The sequence below is a fragment of the Rhyacophila brunnea genome, unplaced genomic scaffold (assembly GCF_057557595.1).
Source record: "Rhyacophila brunnea isolate RB1 unplaced genomic scaffold, BYU_Rbru_1.0 scaffold_1, whole genome shotgun sequence".
NCBI lineage: Eukaryota > Metazoa > Arthropoda > Insecta > Trichoptera > Rhyacophilidae > Rhyacophila > Rhyacophila brunnea.
In genome coordinates, this window is record NW_028232751.1 from 41,419,305 (window position 1) to 41,442,613 (window position 23,309).

General features: G+C 34.8%; 2 protein-coding genes across 4 annotated transcripts in view; both read left to right on the forward strand.

Annotated features, from left to right (window-relative positions):
- Positions 1 to 11,011: 11,011 nt before the first annotated feature.
- LOC147079794 (uncharacterized) lies at positions 11,012 to 11,749 on the forward strand. Its single transcript, XM_085945645.1, has one exon. It carries the CDS (start codon positions 11,012 to 11,014, stop codon positions 11,747 to 11,749), a length of 738 nt encoding a protein of 245 aa, XP_085801771.1.
- Positions 11,750 to 14,282: 2,533 nt separating this feature from the next.
- Gyf (GIGYF family protein Gyf) overlaps positions 14,283 to 23,309 on the forward strand; it is a 67,458-nt gene continuing 58,431 nt past the window's right edge. For 2 of the 3 annotated variants that reach the window (XM_085944326.1, XM_085944341.1), the window contains exons 1-3: positions 14,283 to 14,319; positions 18,452 to 18,769; positions 19,228 to 19,369. In XM_085944326.1, coding sequence (XP_085800452.1) covers positions 18,576 to 18,769; positions 19,228 to 19,369 — 336 coding nt within the window. In that variant the 5' untranslated portion in view covers positions 14,283 to 14,319; positions 18,452 to 18,575. Of the gene's footprint in view, positions 14,712 to 15,620; positions 15,699 to 18,451; positions 18,770 to 19,227; positions 19,370 to 23,309 lie in introns of all 3 variants that reach the window. The other variant, XM_085944333.1, reaches the window with a different exon arrangement.

The following is a 23,309-nucleotide window of genomic DNA, read 5'->3' on the forward strand; positions in this document are numbered from 1 at the left end:
ATAATTCTAAAGAAATAGTATTCTTTTAAACCTCTCGATCTAATGTTTTCAGTACATCCATGTGAAGTGGTGTTAAGATTTTTTAGGTTTATTAATTTTTAAACGCATTTATAAAACCATTAGTAAAATTAATGTTAACATTATATAGTGAAGTATTTAAGATAAAAAAATATATTTTAAAATCTCTGTGATCCCAAATTTGACAAGAATTAGGCATTTTATTATTCAAAAAATTGCACGATTAACACATTAGTAGATGATTCTAAAGATACTGATTATAAGCTATGTTTTTGTCCATTCAAATGTGATAAAACATCCTACGAATAATGATTGTTTTATAATAATTATTGACTTAAGAATAAGGTAGTATTTTTTTGAAATACGCCATTTCTATTGGCATTTCCCAGCGGTTAAGCTACAACATACGGCCGTAGCCATAAATTGACAAACGATAAATGAAGTGGGGAGTAAGATCATGGTAATGCGCGCGTTTTAACATGTACCGTTTTTAAAAAATCGGTTAGTACATATTTTAGGTACAGTTAAGTTCGAGCAGCAGAGATTTCGTCAAATCAGTTATTCGCGACCTTGTTTTGCTTGTAATCAATTTCATGGATGAAAATGCCGAAAAACCGAAAAAAACTTTTTTTTTAAAACGGTACATGTTCAAACACGCGCGTTAACATGATCTTACTCCCTACTTCATTTATCGTTTGTCAATGTATGGCTACGGCCGTATGTTGTAGCTTAACCACTGGGGAATGCCAATAGTATTTTACATTCTTCGTAGGATATTTATCACATTTGAATGGTCAAAGACATAGCTTATAATCAGTATCTTTAGAATTATTTTCAAATGTGTTAATCGTGCCCATTTTTTGAATAATAAAATGCCTAATTTTTGTCAAATTTGGGATCACAAAGATTATAAAATATAATTTTTTATCGAAAATATGTCATTATATAATGTTAACATTAATTTTACTAATGGTTTTGCAAATGCAATTAAAAATTAATAAACGTAAAAAATCTTAACACCACTGCACATGGATTTACTGAAATATGACTATATTCTAAAACATTAGAGCGAGAGGTTTAAAAGAATACTATTTTATGTAATAAAAATACTTTATGTAGTCATCAACTATTTTTGTAATTGGTTTAAGTTTTGAACTAATCCATTTGAATATTTTTTTCGACCCGGGTTTCGACTTTCGGGATATTATTCAGGCACTATGCGCACTCACCAACTTTTTTTGTTATTATTATTTTCTATATTCACTTCTTCTCTCTTGTGAGGGTAATATTTGTTATAATGTAAATCTCATGTTGTATACGTCTTGAATTTAGATTTGTTATGTCCACAATGTTTCGTTTTCTTAAATAAATAAACCTCTAATAGCCCATTACTTTATCAAAAAGTGCTTTTGTCGACTTCTGCAACGACGTGTTGTAGTAAAGAAGCGGCACGCTTGGTTTGGGCTCTCCGCGACTTTTCTCGTTTCCCTTTTATCCGCAAATTCTTCAATACTGAATACCAATAACAAATTCTATATGTACCTACACAGGTTCCCTTTCACTTGGTACATATTCTTAATGTTATTGATAACTCATTAGGTACCTGCACGTTGTAGATTAGAAATAAATTGGCCTAAACCCATTCGATGCGTCTATTTGATACTACTGATTTGAAATTTATACTAAATTTGTTCGTCAAATATTTCGGTTTTTGTTTCAGTTCCATTTGAGTTATTGGGCAGCAGAGATTTTTTTTACAACAAGAATGACATAATAAATGTTTATGGTTGGGGAAAAAATACATATGAAGATGGTAAAAAGCTTATTATATTATGTTATGCATATCTATCGATGTTTTCTCGTTTTGTCATCATCTTCATCAAGTTTTCATTTATTTAATCATCTTTTTAGTATCGTTGAAATTTATAATGATATTAATTTCAATCTTTAAATAGTTTAGTAGGTACCTACTACTTACTTCCAAAAGTTTTATATTTTGTTTTACCGGTTTAGTTTGCAAACCTGCATTTTCAATTTAAGGTACCTATCTATTTTGATTGTCATAAAACCCGGTCCCAGTCCGCTCGGGTGGCTGTTACTTGCTTGAATTTCTTCGACCCCAATTTGTTGATTTAAGACACATTCAAGTATACAGTGTGGCGTGTACCGTACACGATTTATCGTCAATAAATTAACACAAATGTGGACATCTATAAGTTATTCGCTTAATTATCTAGATCAGCGTTTGTAAAATATTTTTTGTGGCGAAACCCTTTTATATCTTATACAATATAATAAACGGGACCCGTTAAATATTGTAGATTAGTACCGAAAAGACACTCGCCACTACGTCTTCTTCAATGGTACCACAGCCCGGGGCATAGACTAATTGGCCCGGGGTGTACACTGGCCGTAGGCAGACTCCTACACCTTACAGTCAGGGGGGGGGGGCAAATTTTTTGGATGGAGGGCCAAATTCAAGAATTCAAAATGAGCGGCGGGCCGCAAGTAAAATACCATTTTTAGATATACACTATTTATTATCACGAAAAATAAACATTACAAAAAAAATAATGGGAAGAATGAAACTGTTGTACATTTTTGAACATTTTTTTTAAATTTAGGTGTTAATTTTGTAGTTGATATTCTCAAAACTGCTTATAAATGGGCATCGGAGATATTTGATCGTTAAGATTTTTTTTTGAGGTTCATGATCGAAAATGTTTGTTCACATTATATAGGTTTATCCAAAAATAACGAACATTTTTCTTGCATAATCTTTAAGTTGGTCGAATTTGTCTGAATTAAGGGCATTGTAAAATTTGGAGATTTCTTCACGACGATGCAATTCTCTTAAATCAGTGTCACACTGCAGATCAATAATCTCAAGTTGTAGCTCTGTCGGAACACTATCAATATCTATAGAAATCGATGTTCAACGTAGAAAATAGTGGTTACATAGTGCGAGACGAGACGCAAGGAAGACGTACTGAGATAAAACATTTACAAAATAACAAATTCTTCAAATTTTAATCTATTGTCAATATTTTTCAAAAAATTATAAAAAAGTTATTCGTAATCAGAAGTACAATTAATGATGGCGGGCCGCAAAAAAATACCCGGCGGGCCGCAGTTTGCCCCCCCCCCCCCCCTGCTTTACACGGTCCTCTGTTTTTCTACTCTAGTCAATCTTTTGGACCATTACGTGAAGCGCTTTGTCGATGTTTATTCATCCATGTGTATGACATGGCCGGTCCATTTGGGTTTTGATAAATGTAACGCTACCAGTATCATTAAATACATTAAAATTATTAACACAAGTAAATTATTCTAAAGATTCATTCCCTCAAATCAAGCAAATATTGTAGCTTCTGGGAATCAATTACAGTAAAGTTGTCCAGGTCTCTGTTACATAGCACAATACTGGAATGTGATAATAAACATATAATGTATCTACCTCATTTAATTATGACCCGTGAGGGAAATGCTGAACTAGATTTAAAAAATATAATATAATAGCTCCTGTACACGTGCATGGATTTACTGCCGGGACTGGTGCTTATACCCCGTTTACACGTGCATGGATGTACTGTGCACAGTAAGAAAATGTATGGGGAAACATGTATTATCCTGCAGTTGGCAAGATTGCGTGCATAAATCAAACAAGATTGGAAGATTCCAAATTGTAATGATTTATTGCGCGCAAGTAAGATTATTTTCGATATGCGCCTGGGCAGTAGAGCGATAGAGAGCGAGATAGCGATAGAGAACATGCTGGTAAAAAAACGAACTACTCGTTTTGAGCTCCGATTTTCAATACGACCTATCAGATAGTAGTATAAAATGACAACCTCGCGTCTCGCTTACTCTTGAGGAATGAGATTGGAGAGATAGTCAACACTTTTACGTGTAAACAGTTATTGTCATGACAGTTTAAAATAAGCACAATTGCCGACAGTCATTCCATGCATGTGTACAAGCGCTATTATTTTAAAATATCACACCAATGTACTTATCTAATTTAAACGTTTTTACGCAATTTGTAAGTATACCATCAAATCCTAAAATATAAAAATAATAAACATATAAAGATCAATGTTTGTCGTAACTTATGAATTTTAAAATCAGATCTTTATTTTCAGAATGTTAAAAATAATTACATACATGTAGTTAAAATTATTTATAGGTAATCGTTTATTAAAATTTGAAGTGGACTTGGTTAGGTACCTATACACTTGGAACTGTTCAATGCTCTGCTCCTCAGTTATTGTATTTTTATCAATCAAAAAGATGTAAATGTGTAAGTGCTATAGAGTGTGAATTGATATGTATTATAGGTATAAATTCTATGTCACCTCAGTTACTTTCCTACTGTAATTTGAATGCATTTCAGGAAGTGAAGCTGAAATATTGAAGGTTGTACAATTTTATTTGATTGAAAGTGAGGAGTGCATGAATATCACAGAGAAGATCAATAAATGGAAACCCTATGACTTATGTGGTTATCAATACGCTAGAAAAACCGGAGTATGCCATCCAAGTAAGCACTGCTATTTAAAAATATTGTCTTATTGTTATTAAGTAAGTAGGTACCTAAATTAAAATAAAATATAATGAATCACCCACAATCAAGTTGTTGGCAGGTTGCTACTCGGGCACTCATTCATCCATCCTCAGCAATACCACCCACCCCAATATTAGTTTTGGCCTCCGAAAGGAAGTGCCTTTACTTCCCTCTTTCTGCCGCATGTTCCCTCCACCATCTTCCCCGTGGATGCTGTGTCTCTTTTTACACTACCAATCCACCGCAGTATAGCCTCTCTTTTCCCCTTTTCCCCTTTTCCCTTCTGGTCTCTATAAGAGGGGAGCCTCTTGGGTCGTTAGAGCTTTCCATCCCTGAGACATGGTCGGTTCAACGGAATCGCCCCACTTTCACGTGTGGCGACTCATATATATTGTTTGTATAATACTTTCTTTGACTTACTTCATGGTGCCCAAAGATACATTGTGTTCCCTATATTATGTTTTGAAACGGTAATTCTACGGTACCTAGTTTCTTTACTTAATGTTGACATTCGTTTCGGAATATATTTATATTTTATTACTTATACTTATATACAAACTTATATTTTTACCGAACAACGAGGAAAAAACTTAATATTATTGTACATCGTCAAAATATAAAGTTCCAAGTAATAAAATCACATATTGTAGTCAATGAGTGCGTCTTGTAGCAAATAACATAAGATTTAACCTTCATAGATAGATACTTTGTTCCCATGCTATGGAAAATCTCAGAAATATCATTAAATAATACATATTTTTCAATGAAAATACATTTTTAATATTATATTGTGTACTTACTTAATTAGTACCTATTAATAATTATTAAAATTAAAATAATAAATCAAAATCATCACTAATAAACGGCAGAATCTGCCGCTCTAGCACTACCCCATCTCGGAGACTTAGTCATATAAATATATCTAGCTAGATTCTAGAATTATGTAGCGACATGATTTATATTTTGATACCTAATTTTTTTTTTAATGTTGGTTGTATTAAAGTTAACAAATTCACAACAGGTGAAGGAGCTGGGGTAATAAAAAATGGAAAGCTGATCGCAATGAGTTCATGGGGAGAAAGATGCATCGGAGATGCAATACCTCACGTTTTCAGCATGGTTATGCCACACATCCCATGGATTTTAACTACTGTTGGGTAAAAAAGAGTAAAATTAATAATTGTGTTTGATTTGTTTAGTACCTAATTATCATTAAAATTAATGAACAAAATGTTTTCATCAAGTATTGTTCTATAAAATCTTGTTGAGGAAAAATATATATTTTGACAATTATTTCAATCATTTTATTTTTCTATTCACGCCAGGGGCGGAACTGTGGAAACTGGAATAAACTACGCCAAATGAGGTAAAAGTGAATGCTTACAAATAAAAATATAGATGTCTCTTTATTAAAACTATAAACAATCAAACGATTTAAATTGCGTTTGTGGCAAATCTCTTCGGTTTGTGGACTTTTGCAATAAGCTAATAATAATATGGAAACCATAATTTTAAATTTCTACCATACCAATTTAATTTTTCATTCCCACAACTTAAGAATTGCTCATCTGACAAAATGACGTGTTGAGTGAGCAAATTAATATTAAAATTGGTCTATATTATTCCAATTATTTTGTGATATCATGTTCATATTGTAATTCCGGAAAGCAAGTAAAATAATATACATAACAATATGCCCACGGATATGGTTTATTTTTGCAAGTGTAATGTTCTTTTTCAATTGAAAGTTTTCGTGTCATGAAAATTATACATAATATGCAGTTGACCATCATTACTCTGAGAGTTGACCCTAAAACAGACATCACACTATCACAGTATATCGTGAGATCACAATTTACAAGATGTAGGTAACCGAAAGCTTTACTGTAAATTCTCATAAATATTTACTTTATTTGTAGGTATTTCTTCATCATTCTAAATACATCACGTCATGATTTAATTTTGAATTTCTAAAACGATAATGGAATCAGTATCAAAAACCTTAGCCATCTGCATGATATTCCATAAACTGAAATGAGGATGATACGTGGTTATAATATGACAAATCTACCCATCCACTGGATCTAATTAAATACATGTTTAATTATCAATGCCTAATGAAAATATTGTCATCTAATCAAGAATTGAAAATGGTTAGAAGTTAGACTGCATACCGTGGTCTTTAATTTGTATTATGGAGTAGGGGTCGATTCGATTGGCCAGACGGGACACCGGACGAAATCTCGGCAGGCTGTCAAGTCCCAAATACATTTTTTTGCTAAACACTTATATAATATGAAATCGTAAACAACGCATACCTATATCTATAGATTCCAAATCAAGAATATGTATGTGTTATGAGATCTTACGTAATAATTCCTTATGCCGTTTTGTATAATAGTGTGCATTACATTTTTATCGCACTTTCAGTTGTTCAATATTCTACAATATGATTTGATTACCTTGGGACCTAATGTATTTTAATGTCAACAATTTAATTTTAGATCGATTGACTAAATAATATCCAAAGCTATTTCAGACCACCAATTCAAATCTGGTTGGTAGGTAGCCATAGTTTAGTCTTTACTAATGTTATTTACATACCATCGCATACAGACGCCCTATTTTTTACGGAGGGAGGTAGTCATATCATATTGAAAGAAAGTTGGATGATAGGACACTACAAGCAGTGACGTCCCGTGGGGGTAGGCAGATTGAGCGTCGCTTGGGGGCGGCAGTTACTCGAAGGGCGGCAAATCGAGGAAAATCATTTGGTATATATAGATATAGGTACCCAAACTTAGTAATAACGGAAATACATTTCCATTAAAAAATTCAGCTCACTGCTTGGAAATAAAATGTATCAATTAACAGGACTTTTTCAGGTTTAATATGACTGTATTTTTGTCGGGTTCGCGATGTCTAGTTTACTTTCGTTGTCCTTGACGTCACGTCCTTGATGACCAGCAATGACACGTGCAGATTTGCGAAATATATTGGAATTATAGGTAGGTACATAGATACTTACCAAATTAATTTATCCAAATATTTTTGTCGGTCACTCGCGACTTTTGAAAGTTGTCAGGTGTATTTTTAAATGTATCTGAAACCGTGGACTCGCAATACTGACTATTAAAGTCGACGTGGCATTTAAATTAAATTTAGTGTTATATATTTTGTTAGTAATGTATCCATACAACACATTTCTTAGATATTGGAGTCATGAAAGCATGATAAAAAATACTGTATAAAAAATGGGGCGACATTTTTGCGCTGCCTAAGGGCGGCATTTTGTCTAGGGACGTCATTGACTACAAGTTTTGACCAGGTGGGTAGGTACCCCATCGGAAGCGCATTGGAACATGATTGAAAGGCTTGGAAATTGAAGAAGAATGGTGAGGGACAAAAGCCAGTAAAATGAAGTAATAATGGCATGTACCTACCTATGCAATGCCAAGAGGAAAAGAAAAAAACATAACCAAGAATTATTACTTATTAACACTTATGTTAAATTCATATAATTTTTGCAATAGGTAGTATAAATACTAGTTCTAGCTAGATCATAGTCAATCATAGTAGGTATTAAAATAAAAATACTGACCCAATGGATACATAAACCAGATGATTTTGAGATTGCCAATATTTTTGACGACGGATCACTATTCTTCTTTTTTTTTTCTTTCGCCTCCCGCCTAGTAGACCTAGCGCGTATATCGCTTTTGTAGCACCACTGCAGGGTGAGGGAGGGCCGGCCACGACGACGGAACTCTTGAGGCTGTGGTACGAGGATACGAAGTGTCGCACTCTTTGGAGGCATCCGGAACACATGTCCCAGCCACGTAAAACGTATCTTCGTGATTACGTCAATTACCGAAGGCTGCTGTGTCTGTTCACGAACTCAGGTGTTTGTAACGCGGTCGTACCAATGTACCCCTAAGATTCGGTGGAAACATCGATTCTCAAAGCTCAAAAGCCGAGACCTATGAAGCTTAGTAAAACGCCATGTCTCACAGACGGAGCACAGGTAGCACGCACGCATTGAACAAACGGCATTTGGTCCTCACAGAATACAGCTTTGACCTCCATGCGACTCCAAGTTGGCTGAATGCAGCCCTGCTATATCCATGCGGATCCAAGCTAACTAGAAATACCGGTTTTCCCGTCGAGCTGGTATCCAAGTTCAAATATTTGGGTGCCACGGTTGCCGACGATGGCGGATCAGTATACAAAATTCGTGGATCACATTCGCGATATAAAATGTACGTAGGTATATTCTATTGTCGTATTATATTCGTATTATCTATGTATAAAACTCGACGCCTGGATAGAATAAGGGTGGGAATTAATCGCACATTGCAATAATCAAAATTCACAAAAAAAAAATAACTTTAACATTAAATTTGAAAAGTAGTTTTCACATACTTTATATATTAAATGATTTCACAAATAAATAAATAAAGTAGATGAAATCACATAAAATAGTTTGTTTCACAAAACAAAAATCATACATCACTCATTGTAAATATAAGTTCACTCAATTTTGACAACCTACACACATTGGTAAAATTGTTTTCACCGATAAATAATATATCGCACAAAGAAAAGGTAGACATTCACAATTGTCAAAATAATAATTGTACAATTTATTATAATATAAGGCAATCGCAAAAATTATGCTTAGGTGTCAATATAAGTAATGTTTAACACAGTAATATAAATAGTTAGGTATATATACGTGCTGTTATCGTTCATATTATATTATTTGATGTAAATCTACAACCAAGGTAAGTATATATTTTTCGGTTCATCGATATAAGTTTTGGTAAATGTGCCGCAGATGCCGTCATGAGATTTTAAAACTTTCTTTTTAGAGCAAACCAAACCTAACCTAACATAACCTAACCTAACTTAACCTAATATAACCTAACCTAACCTAATTTAACCTAACCTAACCTAACCTAACCTAACCTAATCTAACCTAACCTAACCTAACCCCTCATCTTTTTATGCATTGCCCCATTTTCAGCTTCCAAAGACAGCAGCTGGAGGCGCGATGCAGGAGTCTAGATGAGGACCTATGCGACATCGGATCTGTGATAGTTCACAAGAAACTATCACGAAAGGTACGAGTAGTATCATACATGATTAAAATAGTGCAGGATATTGGCAAAATAAACAAAGCCAGGACACAAAATGCCGAACACTCTTCAAGTGAAACGGAAGGCCTGGTGATTTCTGTCAACAGTCCGTCTTCTCCTGAAGAGTTTTCTGTGGTTTCCTCTTCACAAAAGCAAATGCGGAGAAGTTCCTGTTAAGACCCACAGTAGTATATCCCTCCTGATCCCAACACTATATAGTAAAAAAAGACTAATAAATAAAGAAAACTCCAATTGAAGATCTACAAACCTTGTACATAATAAGCAAGGTCAATAATAAACGCAACTCCCGTATAAAAAAAAAAAACCTAACCTAACCTAACCTAACCTAACCTGACCTAACCTGGCGTTGAAATACATCACATCATGGGGCTCAATAGCTAAATTACACTTTGCAGAAGACAAAACCAACGCGATGTAATTATATTACCAGAAAGAAGGACCGACAACCATACATTTACATGAACGGAGTTCAAGTAAAATACGTGGATCACTTTAAGGTTCTCGGTCTCACTATAGATCGCCACCTAAACTGGTCCAAACACGTCGATAACATTTGTAAAAACGCTGCAAGCATCACGAACAAATTGATCAGAGCCGCCAAACCCACATGGGGTGCGTCGCCGGGGGTTATGCAGCAAATATATTTAGGTGCTGTCGAGCCTCTGATAACGTACGTTTCCAGCGTGTGGGCGGACGCGGTAAAGAAAAAAGTCAACCGCAAGAAACTGAACTCCATTCAAAGACAAATTGCCATCAGATCTTGCAAAGGATACAGAACGATCTCTCTAGTTTCTGCTCAAGTCTTGAGCGGCTTCATGCCACTTGACCTGAGGATCAGGCAGCTCGCAGAAGCATATGAGGTAAAGAAGACTCTCACCCTGCAGGACTTGCCGCAAGACAGAGTCTACCAGGGAACCGGAGACTTTTTCTCACTGTCTCATCCCGCGGAACGCAACCGGATTGACCATGGATATAATGATCAGACTCTGCCTGAGGCAACGCAGAATGAGCTGAGAGTCTTCACTGATGGCAGTCTCTTGAACGGCAAATTGGGTGCAGCATTTGTACCTTACGATGGCGTGAGAGAGTTGCCGTCGAGAAGGATTAAGCTGGACGACATCTGCTCAGTATTTCAGGAGGAACTCCTGGCGAAGCTTTGAGCTACGTTCTGAAAAAATCACCAAACAGATGGAAACAAATAACGATCTTGACAGACTGCAAATCAGGCGTCCATGCAATAACGGACCGAAATTCGGTCAATCCTATTGTCATGGACATTAAAACTGATATCGAGGAATTACGATGCAGAAAACAGAACATGTACATCGGCTGGATAAGGGGTCACTGCGGAATCCTAGGCAATGAAAAAGCGGACGAAAAGGCTCGAGAGGCTACTCTTAAGAAGACGGCCCCAGATTTTGCCAAGTTTCCGCTCAGCTTTGCCAAAAGGAAAATAAAAAGCAGGACCCTTCAACTCTGGAATGATCGTTATTTGAAAGAAACGACAGGAAATATTACCAAAATGTTTTTCCCAACAATTTTCCATGCCTTTGACTTCAGGAGAATGCAGGAAGTTGGCTTTGAACTCACACAATTCCTCACGGGTCACGGTGGGTTCATGAGCTACCTGCATCGATTTAAGCTCTTCGAGATCGACAGCTGCCCGTGTGATGATATGACCCCTCAAGATGTCCCTCATCTTTTTATGCATTGCCCCATTTTCAGCTTCCAAAGACAGCAGCTGGAGGCGCAATGCAGGAGTCTAGATGAGGACCTATGCGACATTGGATCCGTGATAGTTCACAAGGAACTATCACGAAGGGTAGTATCATACATGATTAAAATAGTGCAGGATATTGGCAAAATAAACAAAACCAGGACACAAAATGCCGAACACTCTTCAAGTGAAACGGAAGGCCTGATGATTTCTGTCAACAGTCCGTCTTCTCCTGAAGAGTTTTCTGTGGTTTCCTCTTCACAAGAGCAAATGCGGAGAAGTTCCTGTTAAGACCCACAGTATTATATCCCTACTGATCCCAACACTAGATAGAAAAGAGACTAATAAATAAAGAAAATTCCAATTGAAGATCTACAAACCTTGTACATAATAAGCAAGGTCAATAATAAATGCAACTCCCATATAAAAAAAAAACCTAACCTAACCTAACATAACATAACCTAACCTAACCTAATCTAACCTAACCTAACCTAACCTAACCTAACCTAACCTAACATAACCTAACCTACCCCAACCTAATAGTACCTAATATAATCTTAGTTTGTGGGCGGCTCTCGTGGTGCAGTACGTAAGGCGCTTGCCTTCCACCCGAGAGTTCCTGGGTTCGATTCCTGGTCAGAACACACAATATTTATTTGTTTTTCTCAAAGCCTGGGTATTTGTGATTGTTCAAAATTACTAACAACCACCTTGTACGAAAAAGCAAGGATATGGTTATTAATAAATCTATATAAAAAAAAATCTAACCACCTTGTACGAAAAAGCAAGGACATGGTTATTAATAATTCTATATAAAAAAAATCTTAGTTTGTGGTAGTGATGCAACAACATGTATGAAAATTTCAAATTTTTAACCAACAATTATTGGATCGAAAAACCTATGCGCCGACAGAAAAAATAAATACTATTATAATAATTGTCTATATGGAATAAACTGTTCGTAAAAAAAATCATAAAAGCTCATGACGGTATCTGCGGCACAATTACCTAAGTTTAAATTAATGTCACTTTTAAATAGGTACTTATAGTATTATTTGAATCTGAAAATAGGTACCTACCTAATACATACTTATGTTTGCCAAAATATTGTTTAAAATGATTTAACCTATTTTTCTTTGTGTTTGTATTCATTTACGATTCATTAGTTACAATAGTATATTGATACGTGCAGACTACTTTTTCCTTAGTGCAAATCGATCATTTGAGAGTTGTAGTTGATTAATTTGTGAATATCATCCATTTCCGATGCGACGAACATCTTTTTAAATGTTGTCAGCGCTTTGTTAAAACCAGTGCTGCCATATTTTGAAAGTGGAATTATAGTGCAGTGCCTTCAAAATTATAGTATTTCGGCAAAAAATATAGTACGCGTTGAGTGACCGATAATTTTCTCATTTTCAAAAAATTATACATGAGGGTAATTAACGTCTTGTTTTTTTAGACAAAATTCAAATGTTAAGTCAGTGGTTTCCAAACACCTTTTTAAATAGTCAACAGTGTACCTACCTACTTAGGAATACAAAAATGAAAAAAAATAAACAAGGTTTTACTACTTACATTACATTAATTTTTGATGAATGTGCTTGTTTATTAACAATCAATTTCAATAATAGTCAATCCAAATTCATCTTCGTTCATTGACAAATGGATTCTATCGTGGACCCCACATCTCGAAGCGGACCCTCCGGGTTAAGATTTTTCAACCACATATTTTTTTTAGACTTTTTTTTTGCTATTGATAAAATAATGTGAAAAGTGCATTAGCAAACTAACCAAGAACTCTGGCGTAGAAATTATTTAAAAATAATGGAGACATGCCGAACTTTTTTTTGTCATTTTGATTTCCTAAGCTCCAATTTTTTATGAATGCCTTCACTTTGTTGTTTTAAATCAGTGAATGCATTAGTGGTCCTTGGATTGATTTATTCACTCATTTTTTTTTTAAATTTCAACCAAATAGACAAGTTTAACAACGAAATTATCGTTCCTAAACAAATTTGCCTCAAATTTCAACATTATGATTAATTTGACCATTTTATTTCATTTTTTACGAGATAGCCATTGCGCTTCACAATAGTATATAAGTGAGGGATTATATAATTAGTCTCCATATTTGCAGAAAGGTTTGGAAACAACCTTTTATAGAACTGTTTTTTTGTGTAGTTTATAACTAGCGGCCGTTTTATAAACTATGCATTTGCAAACTGCAAACTTGTGGCTACATTAATTGTGTTAAATTTTTCGCGCTTCCCTTTGCAACATTCCGCGCCTCCCAGTTTGGAAATCGCTGTGTTAAGTAATTAACGTCACCTTTTTTAGACATGCGGATTATTTTTTTTTTGCTTCTCACGGATTATTTTGGCGTTGTTTTTCTTCTATTGGCAACTATTTTTCCGATTTCTCAAAATTATAGTATTTTGGGCGTACTATACCAGTTTTATATCGTACATAGTACGCAGATGAAAATTATAGTACAAATACTATAATTATAGTACGGTTGGCAGCACTGGTTAAAACAGTCTATTCAAATTGTGCAAATATATCCCCATAGAATAATATGTAAAGTTAATTAAGCTTCTCAGACAAAATAATTAATATGTTATTCCTAGTGCAACGAAAAATAATTGATTCATCGCTACCAATAATAATTCCCTTTTTTGTAATTTAAAACATATTGAATACAATTAATAATAATAACTACCTACCTAACAGTAAAAAAAACTCGACAGCATTATTTTGTAATAAAATATGGCAACATTGACTCACTTGATTTGACTCACTGCTCATATTATCTATGCTCCTCACTATTCCTTAAATTCGCTTGTGGCTGGCCACGTAAGGTGAGTCAGTTTCTAACCTTCTAATATTTCAATGATTTAATTGGTTATTTAACAGTGTTGTGACTCTAAAGTACTGAATTATTTCAGTGTGCACATTTATTTATAGCTTTATTGAAATGTCTAACATTGTGAATGAAATGTTATCCTTTCTTGTTTCATAAAATTATTCTCATACACTTTTCAAAATGGCTCATACGAAGTATAAATACACCTTATTCGTGCTAGTTCATATCTTCGTCGTAAACATCGAATATCCTTAATTGTGTCTTCGGTTTTCAAGAATTGCCAGTAAAATAGTTCGTCCATATTTGGCCTGCAGTAATGCAGTTCGTATGGATGGGCGAGTGTATTTTTATATACTTCGATACGACTTTCGGTTTCGTTTTTTCAATGTATGTGAATTACAGTGTTTTTACGTTAATAACATACATATTTTGACAGAGTGATTGTAAATATTTCAACCCGTTTATATGTAATCACTATATCATTATACATAATAATCAGCTATTTAATCTATCTGACAGGAGGCACGCGGGCTTCGACATTATTATTAAATACCTACCTACACACTGGGCGACATACGGTTGGCCATAATAAAATAATAAAAATAACGAAAGTGTGAATACGTTTACGATTAGTTAAAAATATCTCTAGAATATCAATTAACAATGAATGTCTTTTGAATTTTAGACAAATCCTTGTGTCCATTCTCTTGTCAAATTTCATCCTCTAAAAACAGATTTAAAATTGGACTCAAATCGATTCAAACCAAATATGTTGGAGAAAATCTTCTGTAGAGATGGAGCCTAAACGTATAAGTGATGGCAAAAAAGAACACTAATTAAGTTAGCTACCTACATATCATTTATGGAAACTTTCCAACAGTGCAGGGGCTGTTGCAAAAATTAAACTATAATAATTATATTATAAAAACAAGTACAATCATTGCCTTTTGATTAATAGTACTGATGTCTATGTTTACAAACTAAATTATTTTCAGCATTTTTGATAAATAAACATGAGATTTCCTCTCCATCTTCCATGATCAGCCATGTAATCTGCCAATATTTTTCCTGTAATTCATTATTTTATTCGTTGACCACTACCGTGAGCTTGAACTACCATCGATCAGGGATCGAAATGGATCGGAGCGCCGTTCCGGGTCGTAAAAACACTGTCACTCCGCTCTCCTTGTGGAAAAAATTATTTTACTGTTTGAGCTAGACTGACTATATAACAAGAAATCTATCACACTTATTTTTATAAAACACAGAATTAGATGACTATTTTAATATTTTCAGAAAATTAACGAGCTCTCTGGTTCGTAAAATTAGCGCTGCCATCGATACACTTTCATTCAAATCAAAAATATATATTAGGTATAATATTTAATTTTATAATATTTGTTAATTATTTTATTTTACAATTTAAAAAAATTAGCGATTTTATCATCAACTTTACTTGTAAACCGCTTAACATAATGCAATATTTGTGCTATGATCACTCCGTTGTTATTTAATGTAAATCTATATAACACAATAATTCTCAATCAGATGACATTATGGTTATCTAACTATCACAATTGTCAAAAGCTCAACTATTTTACTCATAGTTGGTTTGTAACAAAGCGTGTACTAATCTGGGAAATTTTTGACTTCTGATTTAATTTAAAAAAAAAAGTTCTTGTATGATATTTATGTATCCCTACCGGAGATACCTTTATACACCGTTAGTTTGGTGTTTCATGTATTTAGATATACAATAACGAATTAAAAGCTCATTGTCTGCACAATCACCTCATACAGGTGGCCCAGCAGGTCTATTCTGAACAGTTATCACTTTAGCACAGTAGTTTCCAAACTTCATGTTACTACGCCTCCCTTTTAAAAAAATCTAATCTTGGCGCCTCCCCCTCCTTTATTTCATTAAATAATATAGACACCTTATTTAAATACCTAACAATCTACCTACTAATACAAAAATGAAAAAAATATATAAAAATAAACAAGGTTTTAGTACTTATATTATATTCATTTTTAAATTAATGTTTTTCATGCGACGAATGTGCTTGTTTATTAGCACAATCAATTTCAATAGTAGTCAATCTAAATTCATCATCGTTCATTGACAAATGGATTTTATCATGTTCCCCACATCCTGAAGCGGGCCCCCAGGCCAGGATCTTTCAACCACATATTTAAAATATTTAACAACCTTGAAACAAAGCAGCGACTTTTTTTTACTATTAATAAAATAATGTGAAAGGTGCTAGCGAAATAACCAAGACCTCAGTAAATAGATTTTTGTTTACTTCAATATATCTGGCGTAGAAATCATAAGTGGAGACATGGCGAACTTATTTTTTTTGTTTGTAATTTTGATTTCCAAAGCTCCAATTTTTTATGAATGCCTTCACTTTGTCTTTTTACCCCTTTATTTCATTTTTTCACGAGATAGCCAGCGCGTTTCACAATATTATAGAAGTGAGGTATTATAAAATTAGTCTCCATATTTTCAGACAGGTTTGCAAACAACCTTTTATAAGCTGTTTTTTTGTGTGGTTTATAACTAGCGTCCGTTTTATAAACTATGCATTTGCAAACTGCAAACCTGTGGCTACATTAATTGTGAAACTTTTCGCGCCTCCCTTTGCAACACTCCGCGCAACTTGCAACAAATCGCGCCTCCCAGTTTGGAAGTCGCTGCTTTAGCATGTTTCTGTTATTTTCATTGGTTCAAATTAACACAGAAGACATTCCATACACAGAGCAGTTATCGGCGGCCATCTCCAATTCGTCATACTGTGAAAATTTAGGTCGGTCAAATTCGAGTATGTTCGTGCTGGCCGTTACGGCCGAACCCAAGCGGATACGGCAGAATCCAAACGGATCCGACCGAACACAAGAATTTTGTATTGACATGTCAAACATATCAGCATACCTACAATTTTATTAGTCATGGCTTTGCGATTGCATCACAAAGTGTAATTGCAGTAAAACAAATATTAAGTTATTACTAGTTGCTACTAGCCACTCGATACTTGACTGCTCGCGGGGAAATATAAGTTAAGACAGCGGCCGTGATGTAATCATATTTCAAAACAGTCGGATCATGCATCTCAATATGTGAAATTGACGTACTCTGTCTTGCTCTACATGTTAAGACAGTCAAGATAGGGGCTGTTAAAAGATAGCACTTTTTGACAGTTCAGACGGTTGAACTTATTTACAGAATTAACCGTCCGAATACGAAAAGTGATAAATGTGATATATTTATCACATGTAGCTCTTTTTGGATGTTAAGTGATATGTTAGAATAGGCCTGCTGATTGCCTTATGCGATGCTTATCAATAAAAAACTATTAACAAGTATAACCTATGCGAAATTAGCTAAAGCGTATCCTGTATGATATCTCAATGTTGAATGATCTTACAATTTTTTTATAATAACTTGTTTTTTTATACTTTCTTAGTTTTGTATAACATCTCACGTTTACCAGTCAGCAAGCGAAATTTGCACTGAAAAAATGGTAGTGATATGAGGAAACAAGATAATACAATTTTATTAACCCATATGCATTTTAAGCAAGATTGTAACTGGTTTTTCGAATGTAAACTTGTGTTCTTCCTCCTTCTTTCCTATGATATTTCGGACTCATTGCTTAGGCTATTCTCAACAGATAATGTAAAGTAAAATTGAAAAACGACAAAAAAACTAATTTTTTAGTAAACTGGGTACTCACGTACTGTTTCAATGATTTTTTTGTAACATATTTCAAGCACTTTTCACAATGGCTTTATTATATGAAATGTTGGAAGTACTACAGTTTTTTTGATATGAGCATAATATTTATTTGAGCTTTTGTTTCAAAACAATAAAAAATAAATTGATAACACTAAATAGTTCAAATGTAAAATATTCTTGTACATCGTTTCAGTGAATATAATTTTTTCTGTCCATAATAATTATTTAATTGTTACTTTCTGCAAAATTTACTATATCATCGAAGCTTTATTTTTCCGTAAACAGGTTATGATGTAGGTAGTGATTAAATTTGATGTTGTATTTCAACTTATGATGAAACTATGTACTACACTCATTGCTCACCATTGCATTGTTTTATATATTACAGTTTGTTCGTGCCGATCTGTCCATATTTGTGATACGGAAGTCGTATCGACTGCCACTAAGAACCATACGGAGATACATATTTTGTTTGGAGTCGACTTGAAGTGTCTCTTTGAAAATACCTCAAAATGACTGAGAAAAAAGTTGAAAAGTTCATGAAGTTCGGCCCCGACTGGCTTCACAACCTGTCTCAGGAGACCAACAGTGCTCCGGCGATGACTACAGCGGCTGCTACTATTGCCGCCACTCCTGTAGCCATTGCAGCTGCTGCTACTACCGTGGTCAATAAAGAGCCTGTCAAAAGCACTTCTCTGAAGAATAGGTTTGTAGCAAAACCTCACAATATTTTGAATATATGGCGGCTCTCGTGGTGTAGCGCGCAAGGCGCTGGCCTTCCACCCGAGAGTTCTGGGTTTGGTTCCCGGTGAGGACACAATATTTATGTGTTTTTCTCAAAGCCTGGGTGTTTGTGATTGTTCAAAATTACTATCAACCACGTAGAAAAAAGCAAGGACATTGTTTTTAATAATTCTAAAACAAAAACATATTTTGAATATGAGTCTGCAGTAGAATGTATTGAAACATCCAATCTTATGAGGTAGTTGTCAAATTCCTGTATTATCGTACTTTATTTGACTGGATTTCTTAATGTGAGTGACCAGAATTATCTTACAGTTTGACGCGTCGAATGAGATAACTGATTTATCATATTTGAACATATTTGACTAACTAGTTGGATGTGAATGGTTTTCTTGAAGTAAGTATTAATTTTTATTTAAGGTATGGACGGGAGGAAATGCTGGCTCTTTTTGACGGAAATGCCAGTCTGCCAAAAGATGTGAACCTTAAAGATCTACTTTTTGTTAACAAAGTACAGTTGCCTGTTGCACTTCAAGCTTTGACTTCCAGTACTGAGGCCTATGTGAGTATTTAAAATATATGATAGTATCAGAGATGTCAAACTTTCTTCCAGGTGGAGCCCTCTGTAGTTTTTCTATAAAATCTGTAGCGAGTTCCAGTTTGACATGATTGCCATTTTTGTATGGAAAAAAGGAAAAGGTCCTTTTTTGCCTCATTTTCATTTGTTTAGATTTCATCTCAGCAGAAGAACATTTGGCTAATATTTATATTCAAAACAATTTGGTGTTAATTTATTTTAAATAGTTTTTAGTTGATGACAATACCTGTTGAGAAAAGCTTCCCTCATATTTAAAATTGTAGTTTTGAAATAGCAAATGTCAATATCAGAATTATTTTCGTAGCGATGTTTCAGCAGGTTTAATCCTAAGCAAAAAGGGATAATTTGTTTTCAAATGAAATAACTTCTAACATCGAAAAAAATGTGTTTCCTTCACTCTGCAGTTTACGATTAAGCTGATTTAGATGAGACGTAACATCTCCCATGAAATAGAATTTTTGGATCAACCGATTGTCCGTTACCTATTTCTGGATAGTGAACACCCTTCTCTAAGAGAAATGCTTAATTCCTCTTAATAAGGAAGCGAAACGTTTCCTCTTGATAACCAACGTACCCTGTTATGCAGCAGAAGGTCTGCGTACTAAACTAACTTAATAAAATAAAATTGGCGATAATTAACAGCTAACTTTTCAAATTTCTTTTGGGAATGTCTGCGCACAAAGTGCTTTTTGATGAATGATGCAATGTGCTTATTTTTTCTTTCAAAATAGTAACAAACCCTTTTCCTACACCAGTCATACTTTTCCCCCTAGCTGTTGAAATTTTCACAATTTTATCGAGAGGAATATGATGTTTTTCCATCCAAGTGTTGGCTTTTGATTGGCAATAATCCTAAAAGTTCTTCTTTATTACCTGTAGATGAAATAAATCATACAAATTTGTCCTGTATCATTTATGTCACAAAACTCGTCAACTACTATTAACCCGGCACCTGCCTCAAAAATCGTATGACGCACCATAACTACGCATGAATTTCATTATCGTCTTTGTTCTATACTAAAAAAAGCAATAAAAAATATGTCACAGCTCCAGTCGAGAACCCAAAGCCATTAAGATAATTTCGACACACTAAAAAACCGTAATAAATCAGTTATAATATCAGAAACACTCGAACAAACGAATGCTATCCAAATTTGAAAGAACTCACCGCAAGACGCCATTTTGTATCCAATAGTTAGAGCTCTGCGCGGTGTGTACTATTTCGACACTTGTGCATTACGTTCCCACGAATTGGTGTTACTAATTTTCAAGTGCATATCGATAAATCACATATTAATGTCTTCGGGTTGAGTCGTAAACAAATATAAAGGGGACCCTTTTAATATATTTAAACTACACAAACACTTAACTTATTGAATATTATTGATAAATTAACACGAACTCACATATTAAAAAAAAAACAAATACAATAATAAACCTATTTTAAAATTCTTTTGATGTGTGATATATTTTAAAGCAAGGTGACAGACATAACGCAACATCACACGTTGGGCACATATAGCGAGAGAGTTTTGTTTTTTTTGGATTTTTTTTAGAATTCCCGCATACGAAACATCTTCTTCTAGGCTTATCGGTATTTTGTGTCGGTAAAATGTATTCTGGCAAATGTCCCGTTGCACTTTTGGGCAATAATCGTACGGGATTATCGCTAGTTGACGCTGTCGGCTTGGGCAGGGGTGCATTTGAAATTCTCACACAATATTTGTCCACTAGTTGTTTTATTACGCAGAGTTGAAAATCGCCCAATGTTTTTTTGTCACATTTAATAAATTTATATAAATAAAAAGCATTTAATAAATATAAGTCGATCATGTGGAATGCGACCTTTTTATACCACTTGATCGACTTTCTCATACACGACAAGTTGCTAAGCATCATGTCGGACTTATCTACCGTACCCATATTTTTGTTATAATCTATAACACATTTTGGTTTTTCAATGTTTTCGCCAGTTCTATAGTTCACTTTTCCCGTTGGTCCAAATGATGCATCGTGGAGGGTGGATAGCATGTGAACATCCCTCCTATCGTGCCATTTCAGAGCCAAAAGTGGACTATTGTACTTAGCCTCGGTATCTCCCTTTTTCAGTTTGCTGAACTCTGGCATATCTTTACGATTTTTTCTCACTGTACCGCAAGCATTCGTTTTGTTAGAGTGAAGGTATTTAAAGAGCGCCGGACTCGAATACCAGTTATCACACCATAAGGTGTGACCTTTCCCGATATAGTCTTTCATTAGCGTTGTCACTACCGCACCGGAAATACCGAGATTTTCATTGTCTTGTATGTCAGTCCCTTCCCCACAATAAATTATAAAGTCAATAATATACCCTGTTATTACGTCACACATCACAAACATTTTTATTCCAAATCGATGTCTTTTGGAAGGAATGAATTGTTTAAAAATTAACCTACCCTTAAACACGATTATGCTCTCATCTATGCAAAGATTCTGATACGGTATCATCGTTTCCCTAAAAATTGTTCTTGTGTGTTCTAACAGTAATCTAATTTTAGCTAGTCTATCATTTGAGGCGGTCACACTAGGATCAGAAAAATGAAGCATTTGTAAAATAAGTTGGTATCGATTTCTAGCCATTATTTTCCCAAAAATGTCTGTATGCAGGTAAGGATCGGTACTCCAATGTTCCTCTATCGACGTGTGCTTATTTCGAGTCATCAGCATTGATACGGCAAAAAATGTATACAACTCCGGCACTGACGTGTCTGTCCAATTGTGTGACCGCGATTTCGGTCCGAGGTCTCCCGCACTGTACGAATGGTTAAAAAATGTATTCGTTTGGTTCACTATTTCCGACATTATATTTTTATTCAAAAAATGTTCAAAGAAAAGACACTCGGAAGAGGATTCGTTCAAGTCGTTCGATGTCACGCCAGATCGACAATCATTGAATTCGTGAACTATTGGAATATACGGGCCAGTTCTCCACGACCGCAAAAATTCAATTGGCTCGTCAGAGTCCGTATCGTCGACGTCATGATCAGTCTCATGCTGTTCCAATTCCTCTTCCGACATATCATAATCTGAGTCCAATTCCTCATTAGTACGCACATTTTCTTCCTCCATATTTACGCACTATAAAACTATGAAATGTTTTTAAAATGTTTAACTACAGTATTAGGGAACGCCAAATCACAGAAACCATTAAACTCACACACAATAGTTATTGATATCAGTATTAATTTTCACATTCACTAAAATGGGACACGGTAGACAGTACAAAAAGTATTTTAAAAATCACGGTAAAATAAAATCATACGTTCAATAGTTAATCATGCCAGTTTTAATGTGATAAGTACACCAGACAGCAAAAAAAGTATTTATCAACGATTGCGGTAAATATTCAACTTATATGCGATAAATACAATCCCGCGCAATGGCCCGCTCGGTTGAAAGTCTGTCGTATTCTGCGCAGTCGCGGCGCTCAATTCAAACTGATTTCTGTCGACCGGCAAAACTTGGCCGTACGAATTGGTTCGAAACTTTGGTGATTATTTTATATTTAGAACCAATGCTTTTAAAATATCTCATAGGTGGCAGGAGAAGGACAAATCAGGCCAAATTTACGTGAAAAAATCAGTCCCGTATGATAAATATGGAAGCGGTGACATCGATTTATACACATGCGCATTGCGAAATTTGCCTGATTTGTACAAGGTGTGTGACATCGGCGCCGGCCGGGTTAATAAAGCTGAAACCAATTTAAGATCTTCGATTTGCTGGTTGGTTATATTCGAAGACAATATAACTGTTTTAGTCCGTACGTGGTCATTTGTGGTAAAGCCACACTTAAGAGGCGAAAGAGCCACGTGTGGCTCGCGAGCCGTGGTTTGCCAACCACTGGGTTAGGCGGTTAAAATTT